The sequence below is a fragment of the Gymnoscopelus braueri genome (genome assembly GCF_963280865.1).
Source record: "Gymnoscopelus braueri genome assembly, chromosome: 22".
NCBI lineage: Eukaryota > Metazoa > Chordata > Actinopteri > Myctophiformes > Myctophidae > Gymnoscopelus > Gymnoscopelus braueri.
Window position 1 is genome coordinate 30,205,846 of NC_137624.1, and position 23,909 is coordinate 30,229,754.

General features: G+C 40.3%; 2 protein-coding genes across 4 annotated transcripts; both read right to left on the reverse strand.

Annotated features, from left to right (window-relative positions):
* Nucleotides 1-6,052: 6,052 nt before the first annotated feature.
* Nucleotides 6,053-23,631, reverse strand: LOC308078091 (CD209 antigen-like protein C). 3 transcript variants are annotated; one of them, XR_013932493.1, is made up of 7 exons: nucleotides 23,524-23,631; nucleotides 23,098-23,202; nucleotides 21,165-21,257; nucleotides 20,849-21,009; nucleotides 20,549-20,658; nucleotides 19,928-20,399; nucleotides 6,053-6,150 (listed from the first exon to the last, which is right to left on the reverse strand). XR_013932493.1 is itself a non-coding variant. In XM_080419155.1 (6 exons), exons 1-6 carry the CDS (start codon nucleotides 23,591-23,593, stop codon nucleotides 20,270-20,272), a joined length of 669 nt encoding a protein of 222 aa, XP_080275281.1. In that variant the 5' UTR covers nucleotides 23,594-23,631; the 3' UTR covers nucleotides 19,080-20,269. The 3 variants fall into 3 exon arrangements, 1 of the variants encoding a protein (XP_080275281.1); XR_013932494.1 differs by lacking the exon at nucleotides 6,053-6,150 and adding an exon at nucleotides 6,536-6,634 and having other exon boundaries at nucleotides 19,149-20,399; XM_080419155.1 differs by lacking the exon at nucleotides 6,053-6,150 and having other exon boundaries at nucleotides 19,080-20,399.
* Nucleotides 8,191-11,094, reverse strand: LOC308078090 (CD209 antigen-like protein C). Its single transcript, XM_080419154.1, has 6 exons — nucleotides 10,998-11,094; nucleotides 10,578-10,682; nucleotides 9,248-9,355; nucleotides 8,937-9,097; nucleotides 8,666-8,775; nucleotides 8,191-8,535 (listed from the first exon to the last, which is right to left on the reverse strand). Exons 1-6 carry the CDS (start codon nucleotides 11,068-11,070, stop codon nucleotides 8,409-8,411), a joined length of 684 nt encoding a protein of 227 aa, XP_080275280.1. The 5' UTR covers nucleotides 11,071-11,094; the 3' UTR covers nucleotides 8,191-8,408.
* Nucleotides 23,632-23,909: the final 278 nt, after the last annotated feature.

A 23,909-nucleotide genomic window follows, 5' to 3' on the forward strand; every position in this document is an offset into this window, starting at 1 on the left:
GAGTTTTCCTTTACAAGCAACTATTCTAACATGTGTAATATATATATTAAAAAAAAAAAAAAAAAAAATCATATCTCTTGTTCTCTGTGTGCATTTTTGGTTTCTTCTCCAATTCCTCTGGTTGAGGTGGTCACTTTTCCGAGCCCGGAGGAGGAGGTTCCGACAGAGCCCAAGACTAGGCCCCCCCCCCAACCCATCCAGTGCCATTAACGAATGTACTTGGCACTGAATGAGCTAAGAGGCGGAGGTCCCACTCCCGAGCCCCCCGGGTCCGTACCCTCCTGGGGCCTGAGACCGGAGCCCCCCGTATTATACACAGGGGCCCCAACCCCCAAGCGCCAGTCAGATCCGTACCCTCCTTGAGGTCGAAAGTCGGGGCGTTGATATCGTGCAGGGGTGTTCTTCGTCAAGTTCAGCATGGGGGCCCAGGTGGCAATATAATGTTTCTGTGGTGTGTATTGGGATCACTCTGTCACTGCTCTCTTATCACTTGCCATTTGCGAAGGGCAAGACAGCCTATATTTAATGTGCCTAAAGCTGCCAGGGAGATCGCTACGATCAGATTATGTCCCCCAACATTACTATCAAAATCAAAATCAAAATTAATATGTATTCTGGGGTCGTTCAGTGGCCTTGGGCAGCATAGATGTACCCCATGAAACAATGGTATGTTCCTGTCTGGCTGAGAGTGATATTGGTACTACTCAAATTAAATGTGTAGTGTCCCTCCTTTATCTAAAAAAAAATTGGGTGGGGGTTTGATGGTGAGTCTTTGATCTCTATCATATTATTTCCCTCCTTGACCTGACACCCGGCAGGGCACACAGCATAGGAATGTGCAGAGGCCAGGGTGCCACCCTCCTTTACCTTTTTTGACATACACAACAACACATACCATACACAAAATGTAATTGGAAACACAACAAAACAACTTTCCTGTGCTTTATGCACAGGTCAATTGACATTATTCTCGGGCTGTACAAAATTGTACAATTCTCTTCTGCAACCCATGACCTGTTTCAGAGAAACCAACGCACACAAACACCTCACTTCGCTGTATGTGAATCAAATCAAGCCAGAGCACAAAAAGAGCCAACACGCACACAGCATGTTTCCGTTCAGTTAACTAATTTGACATTGGCCTGTATAATTTAGTTTAATTTGAATATATATATAGTTTGATTGTGGCATTCTATTTAACACTACACATTACAACAGTTTCACTTCAATTTGGTTGTTTTCTCTGATTAAGCTATTATAGTTATTTTAGTCTATGATGTCACTATACATCAGATGTAATATTATATTACTACTGGTGAAATATTATTATGTGATCTTTTGAAACTTTAATCTATGCGAGTCAAAATCAGGTTTACTCTATAATATATTAGTGCAACTAATTGTTTGTTTGTTAAAGCAGAAATACATTTGTTTTAAATTCCACTTAATCTCTAATAAGTATCATGTTTGTCTCCTCTCTAGTGTATGTTATTTGTAAAAAAGAATATATATATTTTTTTTTATTGTGTCCCACCCAGAGCGATAGAAAATGTATTTGTTTACACATGTCGAGGCCCCAACAACAACGATTAGCAGTAAGTCAACCTTGCTTCAGATATTCCCACTTCTTGCTTAGAAAGTGTGTCCTTCTCCATGGCATAGTAGTTCCAGTGTCTGTAACAGATAAAAGTTTGTCAAAAGTCACGCAAGCTTTCCCAAGGCTTGCTCTCTGGATGCCATAGGTGTCATCGGAAGTGAGTCTCGTGAACACTGCAGTTTGCAATGTTGGTGCCCCTCTGCCTCAGCATGTCGATCAGACAGAATTATAGGGCCTTCCACTGCATGTTTCCAGTTCATAGAAAGAAATGACCGTCCGCCAACCAGTGTTGCAGTCCTCGAATGTGAAACCAACCCACTTCTAAAGTCTGAGATAGTTGTAATAACAAAAAAATATAGATATACTAATGTAACAATACATAGAAGCGTTTGGGCTTTCTGTCCACTGTTACATTCTTAAAATTATTATAATACTTAATTATTATTATTACTTATTTTAAATATAACCTATTTATTTTACACTTACACTCTACTTACTTAACCACACGGTCAAATTGGCTTTTCTCTTTATTATTATTAATTATATATATATTTTTTTACTGATATTCAGTTCAGAGTCAACAATCATTTAGTCACCTTAGTGCACTTGCATGTTGTTTCTGGTCTGGTCACTTCTAAGAAAGTAAACTGTTGGTTTTTGGGATTATACAAATCATAGGTATACAACATATTGCAGACTGTGCATAAAATTTAACGAAAATAGCAGATCTACAAATTGATACAATTATTACGGATAACGCTTAGTTTGGTCACAGTACATTATTTCTGCATATAAGATCTGATCAGTTCACAGGGTCCCCCCTTTTTTTCTATAGTGCTGCGCCAGGCTCTCTCTCTCTCTCTCTCTCTGAGGGGAGTGACTCACTTACTGTATGGAAGCTTTTTTTTTTTTTTTTTTTTTTTTTTTTTTTTTTTACAGAATTCTCTGAAGAAACTAATTTATTTGAACATCATATTTCTCTCCTCGCTTTTTTTCCTCTTTTTCCATTTTCCAAAATAACTGACTCCAATCTTTTAATCTAAGGGCTACCACTCCCTAGTTATCTGTGTCCTTAATTTCTGGGATTACGAATCATAGTTATAGCGTATTTCAGACTGTTCATAACTCTAACAACAATAGCAGATTCTACTAGCACAATGAGTCACTATTGAGCTAGCCTAAACAGCCACGGTTTCCAGTAATCATACTGGAGTAAATGTACAATGTCGGCTTCTGAAATGTACACTTAAGTAGAAGTAAAAGTATTGAAAACTGGAACCACTCTAGTGAGATACAAAATGGGACCCTCAAAATGTACTCAAGTAGAACACTTGAGTAAATGTACTTCGTGACCTTGGCTTCCACCACTGAACCCCGTGCAGGCGGTTATCTTCCTTGTTTAAATTCCTAAGCAGGACAAAATCTCTAAACAAAATGCTTACGGAGCAGATTACACTATCCACTGACATGTACTTGGGTCAAAGTACCAAAAACAAAAAATGGTATCGGAGTGGAGTGAGACACCAACGTGGGAAGTGTTTACAGTAATAGGCAGCCTGTCCCCATTCACAATTTCTCAGAATTAACATGCACAAGTTTCCCTTTGAAAATAGCAGATCCACAAGCACGAAGTGCTTGAGATGAAATAGCTTGTGAGCTTGTAGATCGGCAATTTCCAAATGGCTGAGCTGTATGCAGGGCTGAAGTGGTTCTGCAGCAATTATCTACCACTTCAAAGTAAACAGTTACCAACGTTCTCAAGGTGTTTTGCAGGGGCAGAAGCACACTGTCTGCCTCTGAGATGTATGCAGTGGAAGTAAAAATACAGATAGCTGTAAGGGCTTTTTAAAGTAACAATACCTCAAGACTGTACTTAAGCACAAACCTGGACCTCAGGAAGAATAGTCTCCACTAAGGTGTAGACTAGTGGATGCTCCTTAAAAAAACAACAACAAACAAACAGACAGGACTTACAGAGGCCTTCATTCATTCGGATGACATACATATAACATACATATGAAGACACATATGACACACTGTAGTACTATTTAGGGGGCAACCCTAGGCTGCAGAGCCAGCCGTTCACGTCACCTCGCTCGGATGCTGGAGCTAAACATAACGTGCATGTAACCTGTAGTATTTTTGGGGTCGCCCCTTAGTGGCAGTCTCAGCTTAAACATAATATAACCTGTAGTATTTTCTTAGCCGCAGTCTCAGCTTTCACATAATATAACCTGTAGTATTTTCTTAGCCGCAGTCCCAGCTTTCACATAATATAACCTGTAGTATTTTCTTAGCCGCAGTCCCAGCTTTCACATAATATAACCTGTAGTATTTTCTTAGCCGCAGTCCCAGCTTTCACATAATATAACCTGTAGTATTTTCTTAGCCGCAGTCCCAGCTTTCACATAATATAACCTGTAGTATTTTCTTAGCCGCAGTCCCAGCTTTCACATAATATAACCTGTAGTATTTTCTTAGCCGCAGTCCCAGCTTTCACATAATATAACCTGTAGTATTTTCTTAGCCGCAGTCCCAGCTTTCACATAATATAACCTGTAGTATTTTCTTAGCCGCAGTCCCAGCTTTCACATAATAACACATAACGACACATAACGTACACAACTTAGGCTACACGCTATCTTCTCCCATGTACCCGGCGTGGTTTGCGGTTTAGAGATCCTAGTAAAGGCCACTCATTGTATTGTCTCAGTAAACTGTTGGATCATAGAATACAGAGAGACAGTGTAGTGTCTCAGTAAACCATAGGATCATAAAGTACACTGAGACAGTGTGGTCTATCAGTAACCTATAGGACCACAGAACACAGAGAAACAGTGTAGTGTCTCAGTAAACTATAGGACCACAGAATACAGAGAAACAGTGTAGTGTCTCAGTAAACTATAGGACCACAGAATACAGAGAAACAGTGTAGTGTCTCAGTAAACTATAGGACCACAGAATACAGAGAAACAGTGTAGTGTCTCAGTAAACTATAGGACCATTATGACAATTGTAGGGATATATTCATGCAGGCACACAGACAAACCCCCAGCACCTAGTGTAAAACTAATATTAGATAAATTCACCCGCACCGAAAACCAAAGCGTGAAAAAGTGGTATTTCGAGGTACAACAAAAATAAATCCATATATTTATATATATAGCCATGCATTGCTCGAACACCCAAGTTGGATCGTGGGTTATTCTAGAGGCCTTGACATGAATATATATATAAATAAAGACAAATAACTGATAGTAACAGCTGATAGTTAAACATCCGTGTAAAAAAAAAAAACGTCGGGGTGTCTCCGGTGGTCTCATAAACATATACAGAGACAGTTGCTGGGAGGATCAACTCGGTCCACCCAGCCACGCTAACAGGACATCATGGGGTATAGGAAGTACAGAGCCTAAGTATTAAACACAAAGGTCATTCAATCTGCTGTTCAGTGGTGACTTCACATGTATGCAATCATATTTACACATTGTCTTTAATAATTGACCTAAATTTGGTATAATACAATTCACATATAGCACCGCGTGTACCCTTCCTGGGGCCCCAAGGAATTGTAGCACATAGTGTATGGGCGAATTGTTATTTGGATCTTATGGATCCAGCGGTCGTCTGGACTGGACAGGGTCACGGTCGGGGTCACCAGCTGATGTGCCGTGACAGACCTGTCACTCTTGGTTCAATAAACCCTAAAGTCCAGTTTATAGACGACATACACAGAAATTACCTTTTACATGCGCAAGGCATCTTTATTGACAAACAAGGGAGATTCCCTCTATACTATGTGAATAAAAGAACAGCAAATTAATGATATTAAAACAATACGACCTGATATATCACGAAGGCAATTCGCTCCACATCTAAGTCTGCATGCAAACAAGCGTTCGGTTGAGCGCCTGGAGAATTCTGAAGTTCTTATCTATTACATTCAGTATATCAACGCTGTGGCTATCAAGGCCTGTCTTCTGACTGCACTCTATAAAGTAAAGGTTGACGGCCCAAGGTTCCACAATGGACCATCAAAAGTAATGATAATACAAATAAATAACAAATACAATGAAGCAAATAAACTCTCTTAATGACTAAGCAAACATAAAGCAAAGGTAACTGAAAATAATTATAAAAAACAAATGAAATAAAACAATTATGTACTGATAATTGAGTGAGTGAGCACCACATCGGCATAACTCTGTATATGCACTCAAAACACTTCCCCTTCACCATACAAGTAAAGAGGAAATAAATAGTTATTTATTAAGAATGATCATTTATTCCTCCAGGTTTGTGAGAAATGTTAGTAATCTTTTTTTAAGTGCATTTTACATTTAAATTCTGAGATATCGAAGGGTAAAGACTAAGTTCCAAAATGACCCTGTGGATAATAATAACCAGCACTATTGATTGGTGTCACAAATAATGTAAACTCTGAACATCAGTTTGTAGCCTATAACCATGTTTACCATTTCCCTCAACACAGGAAACAGTGGTGTTAAAAACAGAGCTCCCCACACCCTATCTCCTCTTTGCTAACAACAGTGCTGTTTGTATCGTTGTTGGACAATGTTTTTACTGTATATGTTTTGTTAAATGACTTGCTAACCATTGTATTACAATAGTAAGCATGTTTCAGTTATAATTTCATACAGTTTGGTCATACATGTCACTCTGTACCCATTGATCTGAACAGGGCCTTTGTTCAACTAATTACACTGGATCTGCTGTTTTACTAGATCATATAGGTCCTCCAACTTTGAGTGCAGAATACATGTGGAAAAACTGGACCCAAGCCCAGAATAATATTGTCAGGGACTCAATTTTCAAAAAGGGTGGAAGCTCAGGTGCAGAGACAGAATTGTGTTTAATTAAACAAACCTTGAACAGAAGAATCCCAAAAAATCCCCAAAACCAGAAGGTCAAGTTTAAAGACCACAATATTTCACAATCAGAAGGCTAAAGTCGCACAAAAACAGAGTTGGCTACCCTTAATAACTTATGTTGAATACTAAAGTGAACAAGCTGTACCTGTGTTACACACAGACAGGGTTTAAGTACACAGACATCCAATCAAAGCAATAACACAGAAACAAGACACATGTGTGATGGTTAACAAGGGGCGAGGAGAACATAACTCAAAAGTAAGGCAAATAAATATAATGACCACTACAGAGCAACTGAAAAGTCCCCAAATAATTACCAAGTCCCTTGACCCAAATTCAGCACCATTTAAGTACGTACGGAGTATCATTGGTTGGTTACTTACATTACTTTTCCATTCCAAACATGTTGATAGTCTAGAAAGCATAACGCTATGACATACATTTTAATTAATTTGATGAATTAGTTGATATAACCTCTGAGTTACATAGGTTCTCAAGGATTCACATTAAATTGACAGTGTAGGCTAAAGGTTAAATCCATCCTTAGAGCAAAAGGAATACAATTGTCCATGCTACAGCCATAACAGTTTTTGGTTTATAATGTGATGAGGGGTACAACCTTAGAAATAAATGTATAGAACAGACATTATAGCAATGCTGTGCTTCCATGTCAAACAGGAAAGAGGAAGTAATCAATCCATGGAGGCTTCCGTTACAGGTCTGTTTAATATGAAGATGTGTTGGGTACTTATTTTTAACTCTATGATTGGTTATGGTATCCATATAGTCATAATTGTCACTGGTTCCCCCAGTAGGTAGACAAGGTAGGGTGTTTATCTACAGTATACTGTAGCTATCATTACTTTTTTCAGTGCGCTTTGTGGACCACACAGCCTTACTGCTGTTTAACTTCACACGGTAGAACAGTTATTATGCATTTATACATGCAAGAGCGATCAGCTTTTTTTTGCCGCTCCTCATACATTTTCTATTGAATCATGGGATTGGAATCAGTGGTGCAGAGCAGGCAAGGAAAGCATCACAAAGTTGCGTTTGGCACAACAAATGTACTCAAGTGAGAAGTGACTTTTACCGGACGGCAGCCAATCACCACGTAGCTGCATGTCTCTGCATTGAGTGACATTCAACACCACTTAAGATAGCCTGGTAAAGCCCCTCCCTCCGAAAATGTCATTTCCATTTGATTTCAGAAAGGAGATAGTCATGAGGGCTTGTTTGGCTTTTTTTCGTCGTCCACCAAGTGGACGAGCCTATCAGCGTCCTTAGTCTGGTAAAGGCCCTGCTCGCTCATCGTTCTGTGATTGACAGCGAAAGTTGGCCAATCAGGTGACCAAAATGGAACGGTAGCCATTGTTTTCTGTGCGCAGTTTTTGGTTTTGGTTTTAAAACTTTAAAACGCTCTCAAACTTCTTTTTTGAGGCACGGAATTTACTTTTAAGATATCGTTCGGACAGAATTTAGTTGTTTAACTTCATATATGTGGTCAATTAATCATGACAGAGCCTATTCAAAAATAAAAATTCAGAGAACCGGCAGGGGCGGGCAGTGACACGCATGTATCCAAATAAGGCGACCTATTTTCGGCATGGCCCTTCCGTTGCATCACGTTGGCTCTGGTGGTGGTAAAAAATGAACTGCTGATTGGCTGAAGGGGAACAACTGCTGATTGGCTGAAGGGGTTGTCAGTCAACGGTATTAATCCCGCCCAACTCCAGCCCACAGACAAAAACACACAGGTTCTCATGCCAGACTCCTTTCTGAAATCAAATGGAAATGAGATTTCCGGAGGGAGGGGCTTTACCAGGCTACACTTAAGATGGACAGAAACACATCTGTGACACACCCACAAGCGGCAAACACTGAGTGGAGAAGGCACCTTGCTCTGGACAGAAGAAACATCACTTCTTCTTCTTCTCACAGATCCAGTTGAATGTAGCTGTAGATGGGACCTTTTTCCATTTTCCTTCCTTGTGCAGGTAGACTGCACCAACATAGCGGTTAGTAGGCTGTCCAATGTCCCAGTACCTGCAGACAGTAAAAAACATACATTATTTTTAACCATATTCACTCAGTCACTCACATACAGTGACTTTGATAGAATTACAATTGAAAAGAAAATAACATATATATACTGTACGCATCTAAAATGACTCACGCTATTGTCAGTGGTGTGTCATCCACCCATGTCCAATTTCCCTTAATCTTTTTCAGACCAATCCATGATACTGCTCCTTCTGTCTCATGGCCCAATCCTTTGATGAATTCCTGAGGATTTTTCCATGATTGAACCATAGTTATTATTCTCTAATATGTTCTTTTATTGACTATAATCATGGAATTCCATCACATGCATCTGCTGTATATGGACACCAGGGCGCGCTCGCGCACACACACACACACACACACACACACACACACACACACACCTGTTCTTCTTTACTGTCAATGATCACCAGATCTGCTCCTGCCTCCCCACATTGTTTTTTACTTTCGTCCCAAGTTTTATTTTCAGTAGATCTGTTATAACAGCTGCATCCAAACACCTGCCATCCACTAGGACACGACTTGACTGAACAGTCAAGTAACACTAGTCAAAGACAAGTAAGAAATGACATGAGTAATGTTCGCAGAATGAGGTGGTTAATGTTTCTGTAAGGACTTTGACTTATTAAGAGTCAGTGAGAGATGTAGGTAATAGCAGGACATTTCCTGTACATCTTTTTTTTACGTCTCTCACCTGCTGTCTTTCTCTTGAGTTCACTTTGCAACTGATTACTCTCCAGGGTCAGGTTGTAATTCTGGTTACAACTCTGGTTATTGTAATTCTGGTTATTGGCTGAATTATCTGCAAAGGATAATGATTATAAACACTGTTGTTTCTACTGTTTATGAGGTCAAGCATCTACTGTATGTGGAAAATTAGCTTTGAGAAGAAGAAAACTCATTGTTATTCTTGTTATTCTTTACATGCATCACTTAAAGGGATTCTAGGTAACTTTAAGCCTACATTTAAAAATATTTATATATATATATTTTGCATTTTCCTTCCTCTATAAGCCACTATATAATGATGCTGGGGTGTTTTCCTGCATTGAAACACAGTCCTCTTTCTGACATGGAGTGGAGGGGCGGTGTTTGACAACAGTTTTTTTCTTTTTTTGATCTCTGAAGTTGCCTAGAATCCCTTTAACATCACTTTCTTCATCATACTTTTTAGTTACATTTATGGGCAGATTCAGGAATCTCTCTGTGTGTCTGTCTGAGTCCACTATTTGCCTTATGTGGATCCCCAAACCCTCCCAAGTTGGTGCGTCATAGATGAGGGACATCTTAGACTAAGTACTAATAATGGGTACTGAATCACTAAGTACAACATACGTAGTAGTACTGTGCAAAAGTTTTAGGCATGATGTCATGCAACAAAATTCCTGAGTGAGTGTGAGTAGTTTTATAACATTAGAGGTTCAGCCCCCTACGCAGCCCTCACATCTAGAGTTCGGATTTGCTACACGGCCCTCACACTTACGTCACACTGCCGATCCAACCAATATGTCTGAGTCATAGTGTTGGGGGCTTTGTCAGAGTACCTATCTGTCTGTGTCCCTTTTGTGCCCATATATGGAGAGGTCTCTTTCTGTCGGTGTGTGTACCTGTGTCCCTTTTATGCGCATGCATATATGGAGATATCTATATCTGTCAGTCCTTGCCCGTTTTATGCTCATACTGTATATTCGAAAGCCCATATACGGGCATATTTGTTGGATCAGCGGTTCTGGACAACTGGATATCTGAACTACTGTACTATCTGTCAGTCCTTGTGCCTTTTATGCCCATATATGGAGATCTGATGTCATCAGTGTATGCCCAAAAATGGGCATACATGTATAGAGCTGACTGATTTGTTTGCGGCTGATGCCAGACGACACATTGAGGTTAGACAACACACTCCATATTTGGGCGTAGCTGCATAAGGGACACTCCTTATATGGTTATGGCTGTGTCAGAGTGACGTCAGAGGTCCACCCACCCTCCCAATAGCCAATTTTAATATAGGATGGAATACTCACAACGCACGGCCTGGACTATGATCACAACCGTCAGCACAAGACACAGCGTTGTCAGACACGGAGCAACAACTCTGAGAGGCCTTCTTACTCTTTTAGAGCGCTGTCCTGAAATGGAAAGAACAGCTACTTGGTGTGTAATGAATGAGAAAGAGCAAAACAAGACTAAAACAGTCTAAAAGCCCTGCTAGCTACACCCAACTAGACCAAAGTGCTTTAAACTGACCAACATTATCTCTAAAAAATACTTTTAACACATCCAAGGAATGTTACTGTAATAGGTATACTAGTTTTTTGCTGCAACAAAACCTGATTGAAATAATCTTTTCCTGTTGCAGGACACTTAATGTCTTGTTTTTCTACCATAAATCATTTTTCTATTTTACACATCTTGACAATGATTCGCAACTTTGTCAAACTTACCCTGAGTCTCCTGTGGTCCAGACACGAAGTTGTCCACACTCTCGTAGACCGTAGACACCTCTCTCTCCTCCATCTCTCCCCTCTGTGATCATGTCTGTTGCATGGCTGCATGCTTGGCACAGTACTGTAGCAATAAGGAAATACAAGACACAAGTACGTTTAGAGGCTGCATGCTTGGCACAGTACTGTAGCAATAAGGAAATACAAGACACAAGTACGTTTACTTCTCAGACACACATACATAGAACTGAGTACATAGAATTGAGTTGTTACTAAATATTTCTCTGCACAACATAAGGGTGTGAAGTGAATTGAAGTTATAGTGCAGGCTCTACCCATTGTCAACAGTACAGTTTTCAAAAAAAGAAAGAAAAGAAAACAATCACCCTTGCTCCACACTACCTTTTTGGGTAAGCTATGGCTAAAAAGGCTAACATTATAGCAATGATTTAGGCAGTATTGGACAGTAAAGAAGTACATCTACTTGAGTACTGTACTTAAAGGGATATTTCACTTTCAAAAAAACTTTTGGTCATTTTATCGTCTACTCAGGCCTTTGTGAGCCCCCCAGACAGTTTTTAAGTTGCTCGATTCAGTATTTAGACATTTGATATTCATTTTATCAGACACGCCCCCTTCCTATACAAACCCATTGTAACTTCAAACTCCATTTTGACCATGTTAGATTCATCAAAAACACCCGTCCTTGGTTCTGGTGACTCACCCTGCCCCCCTAATGCGCGAGGGGGCCGTGTTTTTTCAATTACTTTTTTCATTTATTTTAAATATATTTTTTTGAAAATTGAAAAAAAAAAATACAATAAAAAAAAAAAATACAATAAATGAAAAACATAATCGGAAAAACACGGCCCCCTCACGCATTAGGGGGGCAGGGTGAGTCACCAGAACCAAGGACGGGTGTTTTCGACGAATCTAACATGGTTAAAATGGAGTTTGAAGTTACAATGGGTTTGTATAGGAAGGGGGCGTGTCTGATAAAATGAATATCAAATATATAAATACTGAATCGAGTAACTTAAAAACTGTCTGGGGGGCTCACAAAGGATGATAAAATGACCAAAAGTTTTTTTTAAAGTGAAATCTTTTTAAGTAAATTTACTTAAGTATCTGTACTTAACTTGAGGATTTGTATTTTTGGATACTTTCATTACACTACATTTCAAAGAAAGATATTGTACTTTTGACAACACAACATTTCTAGGAAGGGAAAAAGCACATTATGAACTATAACCACTTAAGGCCTATTTCAAATATAGTGAAAATAGCATATGTACAAGCTCACAACGTATCATAATGCAATGCATTGTGAGCTTGTAGATCTGCTATTTTCACTGTTATTTATATTCTTTGAACATTTCTGGGAAATCGTTGAATATTTGAGGAGGCAATGCATTCATTTTAAAGATACATTGTACTTTGTATTCTCTGTTTAACTGTATAGACTATAACTAACCCCATTAATGAATTGTAGGTGGTGTAAGCTACACACATACTAAATTAATGAACCCAAACTCATTTTCTTTTCTTTCTTTTTTTAGCTTGTTGCAGTTGGATCTCCCCTTCCAATAAAGCAAGGGCTCTCCGCCTGTCCATCATAGACACTAAACCTGAGATCTAGTTTGATAAAGATAGCCGCTGCCACCTAATAAAGTTTGATAAACTCGCAACGTAACCGGACTACAGACAAAGTGATTGCTAATCTACGGGCTACGGGGAGGGAGGGGCTTGAAAGCGAGTGACAGATGCCAATGTGCGTCAGTGGTTGCCTGGCAACGTCAAGACAGAAGGCGGTGCGGGCTACGGGGAGGGTCCTGAAAGTGAGTGACAGGTGCGTCACTGGTTATTGGGACAGAATGTGCTGCAAGCTACTCCGTTTTTTAGAATGCGCTGGCTGCAAAAAAACTGCAAAACTAGAAAAAGTGCTCCTCGGAGCACAAGTCTCCGCCAGGTCAGGTAGGTTATTATGGCCTCCTGGTGGCGCTATAATAGGGCAATGTGAAAATGGTGCCATTTATTCTTAAGGTCCTTACACACCGGGGCGAATTCTTCATGCGAATAAATACGTTTTTTTTTTAAACCTTATAAAGTCAATGCAAGCGTCCACATCAGTTTCGCGAAGCGAAAAAGCGTCTTTTAATTATTCGGAACGAGTCCGAATTTTGCGTATATTCGCATATTCGCCGGTGTGTAAGGACCTTTAGGCCTTTCACGGCAATCAGTAGGCCTACTGCATTCATGATTGGAGGCATTTTGTTCCAAAAATGTGGTTTGCTAAATTAGACCTGCTGGTGGCGCTATAACAGGCCAATGTGAAAAGGGTGGCATTTCTTCCTCGGCCTAGTGGGAATGTGTGTGCCAAATTTCACGGAAATCGTATACTGCGTTCATGATTTGAGGAAATTTGTTCAAAACTGACCTATCCAGCAAGCTTTGGAAGCCAATGTTAGCCAAGTAGGATGGAATATGAAATATCGGACACATCCATCTTGATCACATGACTATAGAGATACTGTGTACTGATTTGCGTGATTTTTTGACAGAATCTGAAGGAGGCTGACTTTTACAAAAGTCAGCCTCCTGGTGGTGCTCTAAAAGGCATATCTGAAAAATGCAGGGCAAAGGTTTTTCCTTGGCCTCTAGGGAGTGTGCGTGCAAAGTTTCACGCAGATCGGTGCAGTTATAGGTAAAAACGCAAATCGGCCTGTTATAGCGCCACCATGAGGCTGATTTGAAAGTTTTCAAGTGGAATGTCTTCCTGGGCAAAGTAGGGCTGTCAGTTCTCCTCTATAATCCCATTCGAATTTCAATGCTTTATTATTTTTAATATTCGAATATTTTCGAATATGTTATATAATATATAATTATATAAAATTATGTATTTTTGTGCACAGGTCTCCGCCAGGTCAGGTAGGTTATTGTGGCCTCCTGGTGGCCAATGTTTAAAGGGTGCCATTTGTTCTTGGGCCTTGCACGGCAATCGGACACTGCATTCATGGTTTGAGGCATTTTGTGCAAAAAAAAGTTTTGCTAAATTAGACCTGCTGGTGGCGCTATAACAGGCCAATGTTAAAAGGGTGGCATTAGTTCCCAACATAGTGTGAATGTGCGTGCAAAGTTTGACCGCAATTGGACGGTGCGTTCATGATTTGCGGAATTTTGTTAAAAACAAGCCACTACAGCAAACTTTAGATGTCAATCTTAGCCAATGAGGATGGAATATGAAAAATCCAACACATCCGTCTTGATCACATGACTATGGAGATCATGTGTACCGATTTGCGTGAAATTTGGATAAAATTGGAAGGAGTAATATTTAAAAAATTGTTTTACATAAGTCGGCCTCCTGGTGGCGCTATAAAAGGCAGATGTGAAAAATGTAGGGCAAAGGTTTTTCCTTTACCTCTAGGGAGTGCGCATACAAAGTTTTACACAGATCGGTGCAGTTATAGGTAAAAACATGAATCGGCCTGTTATAGCGCCACCATGAGGCTGATTTGAATTTTTTTAAGTGGCATTTATTCCTCGGCATAGTGGAAATATGCGTGCAAAGTTTCACGGAAATTGCATGCTGTGTTCATGATTTGAGGCATTTTGTTGAAAACGGAGCACTCCTGCAAACTTTGGAAGCCATTTTGAGCCAATCAGGATGGAATATGAAAAATCTAAAAGAACTGTTTCGTTTAATGACTATAGAGATACTGTGTACCGATTTGCGAGATTTTTGGACAAAATCTGTAGGAGTACTGTCAAAAAATATGTTTTGCACAAATCGGCCACCTGGTGGCGCTATAAAAGGCCCATGTGAAAAATTTGGGACAGAAGTTCGGAATTGGCATCCAGGGAGTGTGTGTGCACAGTTTCGCTGCATTCAAGCCAACGGTGGCGGAGATTAGCTGCTCACAGACGGACACACACACACACACACACACACACACACACACACACACACACACGGACGGACGGACAGACAGACAAACGGACGGAGGGTAAAACATACTCTCTCGCCATGCCTTTCGGCCTGGCGGAGACAACAAAATAGTGAAACCAACTATATTAGTTTATAGTTATGGTTATGGCGTTAATTTATATAGTTAGTTCATTTTCGTTTTTTTTGATAAGGAGAGAAATATTAGGCAACAACTTCTTACCGCACGTAAATAATGTCTGCATGTGTTCCTGCCTACAAGTGCCTGTTGTGAGCATAGAGTTAAAAATAGGTTGTGAGTCGCGCTGAGAACACAGCTGACCTACAAGCCCACACAGCGTTGCATCAGCCAAGCTTGTGGTCTTGCAGATCCGCGGGGCGGAGCTACACTACAGCTCCTGCACGTTGATTAAGGAGCAACACACAGCTGTGCGAGTGAAGTGCGCAGACAGGGAGGAGAAGCAGAGCTGATTTTCAGCTTTCGCTGTTGTGATAACTATTAAAGTTTTTAAAACGTAACTTTCTCTGTTACTATAAACAAGTGACCTACCAATGTTTTCGCATTGGTCAGGGGAAAAAAAAAAATATATATATATATATATATATATTTTTTTTAAACTATATTCGAATGGCAATTTTAGCATTCAAATATTATTAAAAATGTTCACATTCGAATTATTTTCGAATAGTGAAATTCGTTCTGACAGCCCTAGGGCAAAGTGGGAATCTACGTGGAAAACTTCACGGAAATTGCATGCTGCGTTCATGCTTTGAGGCATTTTGTTCAAAACAAACCAATCCTGCAAAGTTTGGAAGGCAATCTTAGCCAATCAGGATGGAATATGGAAAATCGGACAGATCCGTGTTGATCACATGACCATCGCGTGTTTTTTGGACAAAATCTGTAGGAGTAATATAAAAAATGTGTTTTACAAAAGTCGGCCTCATGGTGGCGCTATACAGGCTGATCTGAAAAATGTGGGGCAGAGGTTCTGCTGTGGCATCCAGGGAGTGTGTGTGCGCAGTTTCACAGCGACCGGGCCAACGGTGGCGGAGATTAGTCTGGTCACAGACAGAAGGACGGACGGACGGACACATGGACACACAGACGGACGGACAGGGGGCAAAATATACTCTCTCGCCATGCCTTTCGGCCTGGCGGAGACAAAAAACAGCTGAGTTTATCAGCCGACAGCCATAGTTTGGTGTGACCGTGCCCTTAGGGTACATTTTTACACCGTGAGTTAAATGCATCCTCAGTATTTTACTTGTGGTGAAAGTAATGGTAGCATATCGTCACTGTCGGGCTGAAACCCTGTATCTCCATATTTCAGCACAAATAGCTGATCTACAAGCTCACAACACGTTGCATCGTGTTGTGTTGTGACGAGGTTGTAGATCTTCTATATTTATTGTCTCCGCCAGGCCGAAAGGCATGGCCGAGACTATGTTTTGCACCCTGTCCGTCCGTCCGCGTGTGTGTCCGTCGCCCCCTCTGTCTGTGATCAGCTAATCTCCGGCACTGTTGGCTTGATCACAGCGAAACTGTGCACACACACTCCCTGGATGGCAATTCAGAAAGCAAAATGTTCACATGGCCCTGTTATAGTGCCACCAGGAGGCCAACTTATGTAAAACACATTTTTGAATAATTACTCCTTCAGATCTTATCCAAATTTCACGCAAATCGGTACACGTGATCTCTATAGTCATGTGATCAAGGCGAATCTGTTTGATGTTTTATATTCCATCCTGATTGGCTAATATTGACATCAAGTTTGCAGGAGTGACCCGTTTTGAACAGATTGCCGCAAATTATGAACGCAGCGTCCGATTTCGGTGAAACTTTGCACACACATTCGCACTACATTGCGGAACAAATGCCACCGTTTCAACATTGCCCTATTATAGCGCCACCAGGAGGCCAATTTTTGCAAAACAATTGTTTTTGTAATACTTCTACAAATGCTGTCCAAACATCACGCAAATCGGCACATATTATCTCTTTAGTCAAGTCGGATCAGTCCGATTTTTTACATTCCAGCCTGATTGGCGAATTCCGAACATGGCTGGCCCACACTAACCTACCTGACCTGGCGGAGACCTGTGCTCCGAAGAGCACTTTTTCTAGTAAAAGCATTAACAATTACTGCGAGACGAAACTAAAACTATCATCTGGGCCTCTCAGAGATGTACTGCACCTGAGCTACACATCCTGTTGATACCAACATTATACACACACACACACAGAGCCTCGTGGTCTGTCAAAGGCAGAGATATGGCCAACCACAACCACACATGTGTGAGCTGCTGCATGTGGCTTTTCTTGTTTGCAAGGCATTGACATTGACAAGAGAAAAGATCACACATACTAACATAGGGAGCTCAGAGTAAAAATGTTTGCATATGTTGTTGTCTTATACCTGAATGAAAAAAAATATATATATTTTGATGCTTATACAAGCCGAATTGTACTAAAGGAACAAAAGGAATTGAAATAAAATTGAAATAAAAATAAAATCAACCTGTAAAAATGTCTGTCACTAATCAACAAATGTTGATCATTGCAGTCATGCGCCATTGAAATGGTTGGTACTTCAAGATACTATAAATCTGTTGACCAGTAGACTTCAATATGATTTGTACAGTTAAAACACATTTCTGAAACAGAAAATGTGTTAAAAAAATTAAAAGAATATCTGGTCCTCTTGTGCACAACACAATGCCCCTCCCTATACACCTCTGATTTGGGGTCACAATATGGCAAATTATCCATGTTATTACTGCTGTTTAAATGTTTGTTATTATGTTGTTTGCAACACTGTAATTGTGACCTTGGCCAGGTCTCCCTTGAAAAAGAGATGTTGCATTTTCAATGGCACTCACATTCTTAGATAAATGCCTATTAATAACAAAAACATGTGAAATCCTCCTCTCCATATCACTCTGTCTTCCTATGATCTCTTCCTGTGATCAAGTTTATACACTCACTTCATACACGTCATACTGTATGCTCACTCAGACACACGCACGCACGCACGCACGCACGCACGCACGCACGCACGCACGCACGCACGCACGCACGCACACACAGGGACAGGGACATGAGACATTGGGCCCCTGGGCACTGACATGTAAAGGGACCCATGTTGCATGGAGTACTCAGGCCCTTTAAAGTCCTATTGATAAACTGAGTGTATAGACACTCACTTCAACGGAGTCATGATGGTTTCTTTCTTGTATCCTCTTCAAAGGGAATGTTTAGGCTCTTCCTTCATCAATAGGACCTTTGGGGCTCTGTTATTGACATGAATGACTAAGCCCTTTGACAGTGCAACAAGGAATGCAAAGTTTGAGATATGAATATGCAATCAATAATTGTATAATTATAATTAATATGATATTATAGCTTCATATTAATGTGCAACATTAAAAACCTTAATGTAGTGACTCAGGTCTCTCTAAGTACATGTCAGTAACTTCAACACACCTGTTTTTGCGGTTGGAAAGTTATCTATCTGCTCCAAATATGTTGACATGATGGATGTGAGAAAAGCAATGCTTTACATGAGCAGTGTGGTTTTAACAGCTTTCAATGCTTAGAAGAGACAAAGCAAAAGGGACCTCCGGTGGCCCTATGTACCCTGACATTGTGGTCAGCTTATAGGTTCCAGAAGCTGCTCGCATTACTTAGAAAAGCTGAGGGAAAAGATAGGGCCCGAGTAACACGTACACATAAACCGACTGCTGACATTTCCTTTCTCCTCCCTTGATGATTATCTCATATTATTTTAAACTTAACTATGTGATATGAAGGGCACTTTTCAGGACTTTATATCCAGCTCTGACTCAACCTGTTGTCCTTGTCCTGTAAAGTGGTATTATGAAGAATGAACATACAGTTCATCTTATTTGGCCTATAGACCAGTAAGGTTCTCAACTTTTTCTGGATCAGGGCCCACTTGATTATGATGAAAGCGTTTGCGGCCCACCCATCTGACAACTAGACAAAAATTTCAAAAATGGTGGAAGCTCATGTGCAGATATAATATTATGTTTATTTAAACAAACTTTGAACAGAAAAAAAAAAAAAAAAAAGACCCAGAAGGTCTAGTAAAAAAACGAAAACGAACAGACCACAGCATTTCACAATCAGAAGGCTAAAGTCGCACAAAAACAGAGTAGGCTGCCCTTACAAGCTGTACCTGTATTACACCATCAAAGAGCAAAAACATTGTTTAAGTACACAGACATCCAATCACAGCAATAACACAGAAACAAGACCCATGTGTGGTGGTTAACAAGGGGCAGAGAGAACATACAGTAACCCAAAAGCAAGGCAAATATGTCTAGAATGGCCACTAGAGAGCAACCAAAAAGTCCACACAAATAATCATCAAGTCCTTTGTCCCAAATTCAACTCCATTTAGGTACATACAGAGTATCATTGGTTGGTTACTTACATTACTTTTCCATTCCAAACATGTTAATAGTCTAGAAAGAATAACGCTATTGTGACATAAATATTAATTGATTTAATTCATTAGTTGATAAAACCTTGACGGTGTAGGCTAAAGGTTAAATCCACCCTTAAAGCAAAAGGAATACAATTGTCCATGCTACAGCCACAACAGTTTTTGGTTTATAATGTGATGAGGGGTACAACTTTAGAAATAAATGTATAGAACAGACATTATAGCAATGCTGTGCTTCCATATCAAACATGAAGGAGAAGTAATCAATCCATGGAGGCTTCCGTAACAGGTCTGTTTAATATGAAGATGTGTTGGGTACTTATTTTTAACTCTATGGTTGGTTATGGTATCCATATAGTCATAATTGTCACAGGTTCCCCCAGCAAAGTAGGTAGCAGTGAACAAGGTAGGGTGTTTATCTACAGTATACTGTAGCTATCATTATTTTCATATCAATGGTTACCATAGTATGTATTAATAAACTTTTTTCAGTGTTGCTGGGAAGAAACGCTTTGTGGACACACGGTAGAACAGTTACGATACATTTATACATGCAAGAGCGATCAGCTTTTTTTTGCCGCTCCTCATTCATTTTCTATGGAATCATGGGATTGGAATCAGTGGTGCGGAGCAGGCAAGGAAAGCATCACAAAGTTGCGTTTGGCACAACAAATGTACTCAAATGAGAAGTGACCTTTACCTGACGGCAGCCAATCACCACGTAGCTGCACGTTTCTGCATTGAGTGACATTCGATACCACTTAAGATGGACAGAAACACATCTGTGACACACCCACAAGCGGCAAACACTGAGTGGAGAAGGCACCTTGGGGCAGAAGAAACGTCACTCTTCAGATCTTCTTCTCACAGATACAGTTGTATGTAGATGTAGCTGTACATGGGACATTTGTCCATTTTCCTTCCTTGTGCAGGTAGTTTACACAAACAAAGCGGTTAGTAGGCTGTCCAATGTCCCAGTACCTGCAGAGAGTAAACAACATACATTATTTTTAACCATATCCACTCAGTCACTCACATAGTGACTTTGATAGAATTACAATTGAAAAGAAAATTATATATATATATATATATATATATATACACACACACACGTATCTAAAATGACTCACGCTATTGTCAGTGGTGTTTTGTCCACCCATGTCCAATTTCCACCAATCTTTTTCAGGCCAATCCATGATACTGCTCCTTCTGCCTCATGGCCCAATCCTCTGATGAATTCCTGAGGATTTTTCCATAATTGAACCATAGTTATTCTTCTCTAATATGTTAATTTATTGACTATAATCATGGAATTACATCACATGCATCTGCTGTATATGGATGATGGACACCAGGGCATGCGCACGTACGCACACGCGCACACACACACGCACACATACATGCACGCACGCACACACAGATATACTAACCTGTTCTTCTTTACTGTCAATGATCACCAGATCTGCTCCTGCATCCCGACATAGTTTTTTACTTTGGTCCCAAGTTTTATTTTCAGTAGATCTGTTATAACAGCTGCATCCAAACGTCTGCCATCCACTAGGACATGACTTGACTGAACAGTCAAGTAACACTAGTCAAAGACAAGTAAGAAATGACATGAGAAATGTTCGCAGAATGAGGTGATTAATGTTTCTGTAAGGACTCAGAGACTTTGAGTTATTAAGAGTCAGTGAGAAATGTAGGTAATAGCAGGATATTTCCAGTATCTTTTTTTACGTCTCTCACCTGCTGTCTCTCTCTTAAGTTGGTTTACTTCACTTTGTAACTGATTACTCTCCAGGGTCAGGTTGTAATTCAACTGGTTATTGGCTGAATTATCTGCAAAGGATGATGATTATAAACACTGTTGTTGCTACTGTTTATGAGGTCAAGCATCTACTGTATGTGGAAAATTAGCTTTGAGAAGAAAAAAACTCATTGTTATTCTTTACATGCATCACTTAACATCACTTTCTTCATCATACTTTGAAGTTACATGTATGGGTAGATTCAGGAATCTCTCTGTGTGTCTGTCTGAGTCCACTATTTGCCTTATGTGGATCCCCAAACCATCCCAAGTTGGTGCGTCATGAGGGACATCTTAGACTGGTCTCTAAGTACTAATAATGGGTACTGAGTCATTAAGTACAACATATGTAGTGATGGGAAAATATGGCACATATTTTATCAGCATCCATTTTAAAGACTGAACATCACTTTACATTTTCTGGGCCTCTACATTTTTAAGTGTCACGACAAGTGGAAATTTCCATTTCACCTTATGAACATAATATTGACTGAAACTACAGACTTACTCAAATTGATAAAAAACGGATGCAGGCGTCGGCTGCATATTAGATATCAAACTGTCTGAAACTTTGATCATAACTGTCTGAAAGTTTGACACCTGCCTACATATCCTGTCTGGTGACGATTGTACTAGACACACACCGATATACTCCCGTTGACCGCGGCGATCTTATCTACACCCGTTTCCTTTAGCAGTTGAGGAGACTTGAGAATACAATAACAACCACTTGGCACGTCTCATAACTTTGACGTGCATGTCAAAATTATCCAATCCAAACTCCCTTTTTGGGGACAGACCCTCACTGGTTTCCTTAGTATATAGTAACATTACACATCCTGTGATAGTTAGAATTCTCCGCGATCTGCAGACTTTGGTTCTACTGACTCTGTTGTTCGTGCATATGAGGCGCCTCCTGTTCTTTTCCCTGTGTGGACTAATCGCTCTTGAGCCTTTACGAAGCAAACTTCTGATACGTTGAGTATTTGATTTCACCTATCTTGCATTATTGGTTCACATATTTCACAGTGTTGTTCCTGTGTATTGCTGCATTGAAGTTAATAAATATGCTGATCTTGAGCTGATGTGATCCTGGTTTAATGTCGTGTATGTACACTCTGGACAATAGGATATACTGAACAAAGGACACACTCCCCTCTTGGAGTGTGGGCCTGGCGCATCAGCAGTGCTGTGCAAAGGTTTTAGGCATGATGTCATGCAAACAAAATTCCTGAATAAGTGTTGTGGTAGTTTTATAACACTAGAGGTTCAGCCCGCTACGCGGCCCTCACATCTAGAGTTTGGGTTCGCTACGCGGCCCTCACACCGCCGATCCAACCAATATGTCTGCGTCATAGTGTTGGGGGCTTTGTCAGAGTACCCATTGTACCCATCTGTCTGTATCCCTTTTGTGCCCATATATGGAGATGTCTCTTTCTGCCTGTGTGTGTACCTGTGTCCCTTTTATGCCCATGTATATATGGAGATATCTGTCAGTCCTTGCCCCTTTTATGCTCATATATTCGAAAGCCCATATACGGGCATATTCTTTGGATCAGCGGTTCTGGACAACTGGATATCTGAACTACTGTACTATCTGTCAGTCCTTGTGCCTTTTGTGCCCATATATGGAGATCTGATGTCATCAGTAGGCCTATATGCCCAAAAATGGTCATACATGTATGGAGCTGACTGATTTGTTTGCGGCTGATGCCATGGCAACAAATTGAGGTTAGACAACACACTCCATATTTGGGCGTAGCTGCATTGGGAACTCCTTATATGGTTATGGCTGTGTCAGAGTGACGTCAGAGGTCCACCCGAACGCCCGCCCTCCCATTAGCCAATTTTAATATAGGATGGAATACTCACAATGCACGGCCTGGACTATGATCACACCCGTCAGTATAAGACACAGCACTGCCAGACACGGAGCAACAACTCTGAGAGGCCTTCTCACTCTTTTAGAGCACTGTCCTGAAATGGAAAGAACAGCTACTAGGTGTGCAATGACTGAGAAAGAGCAAAACAAGACTAAAACAGTTTAAAAGCCCTGCTAGCTACACCTGACTAGACCAAAGTGTTTTAAACTGACCAACATTATCTCTAAAAAATACTTTAACATATCAAAGGAATGATACTAGGTATACTTTTTTTGTGCTGCAACAAAATCTGATTGAAATAATCTTTTCCTGTTGCAGGAAAGTCAGTGCCTTGTTTTTCTACCATAAATATTTGTTTCCCCATTTTACATGGAGAAATCATCTTGACAATGATTCACAACTTTGTCAAACTCACCCTGAGTCTTCCGTGGTCCAGAAACGAAGTTGTCCACACTCTCGTAGATTTCCACCTCTCTCTCCTCCATCTCCCCCCTCTGTGATCATGTCTGTGGCTGCATGGTTGGCACAGTACTGCAGCAATAAGGAAGTACAAGACACAAACATGGTACTTCTCAGACACACACACATGCACACGGAAACTAGCTCTTACCTAGAACTGAGTTGTTACTAAATATACCAACTACTGGGTGTAACTGTTGCAGATCTCTGCACAACATAAGGGGGGTGTGAAGTGAATTGAAGTTACAGTGCAGGCTCTACCCATTTTCAACAGTGCAGTATGTAACAAAAAGGAAGAAAATAAAACATAATCACCCGCTTCACAGTTTTTGAAACACTACC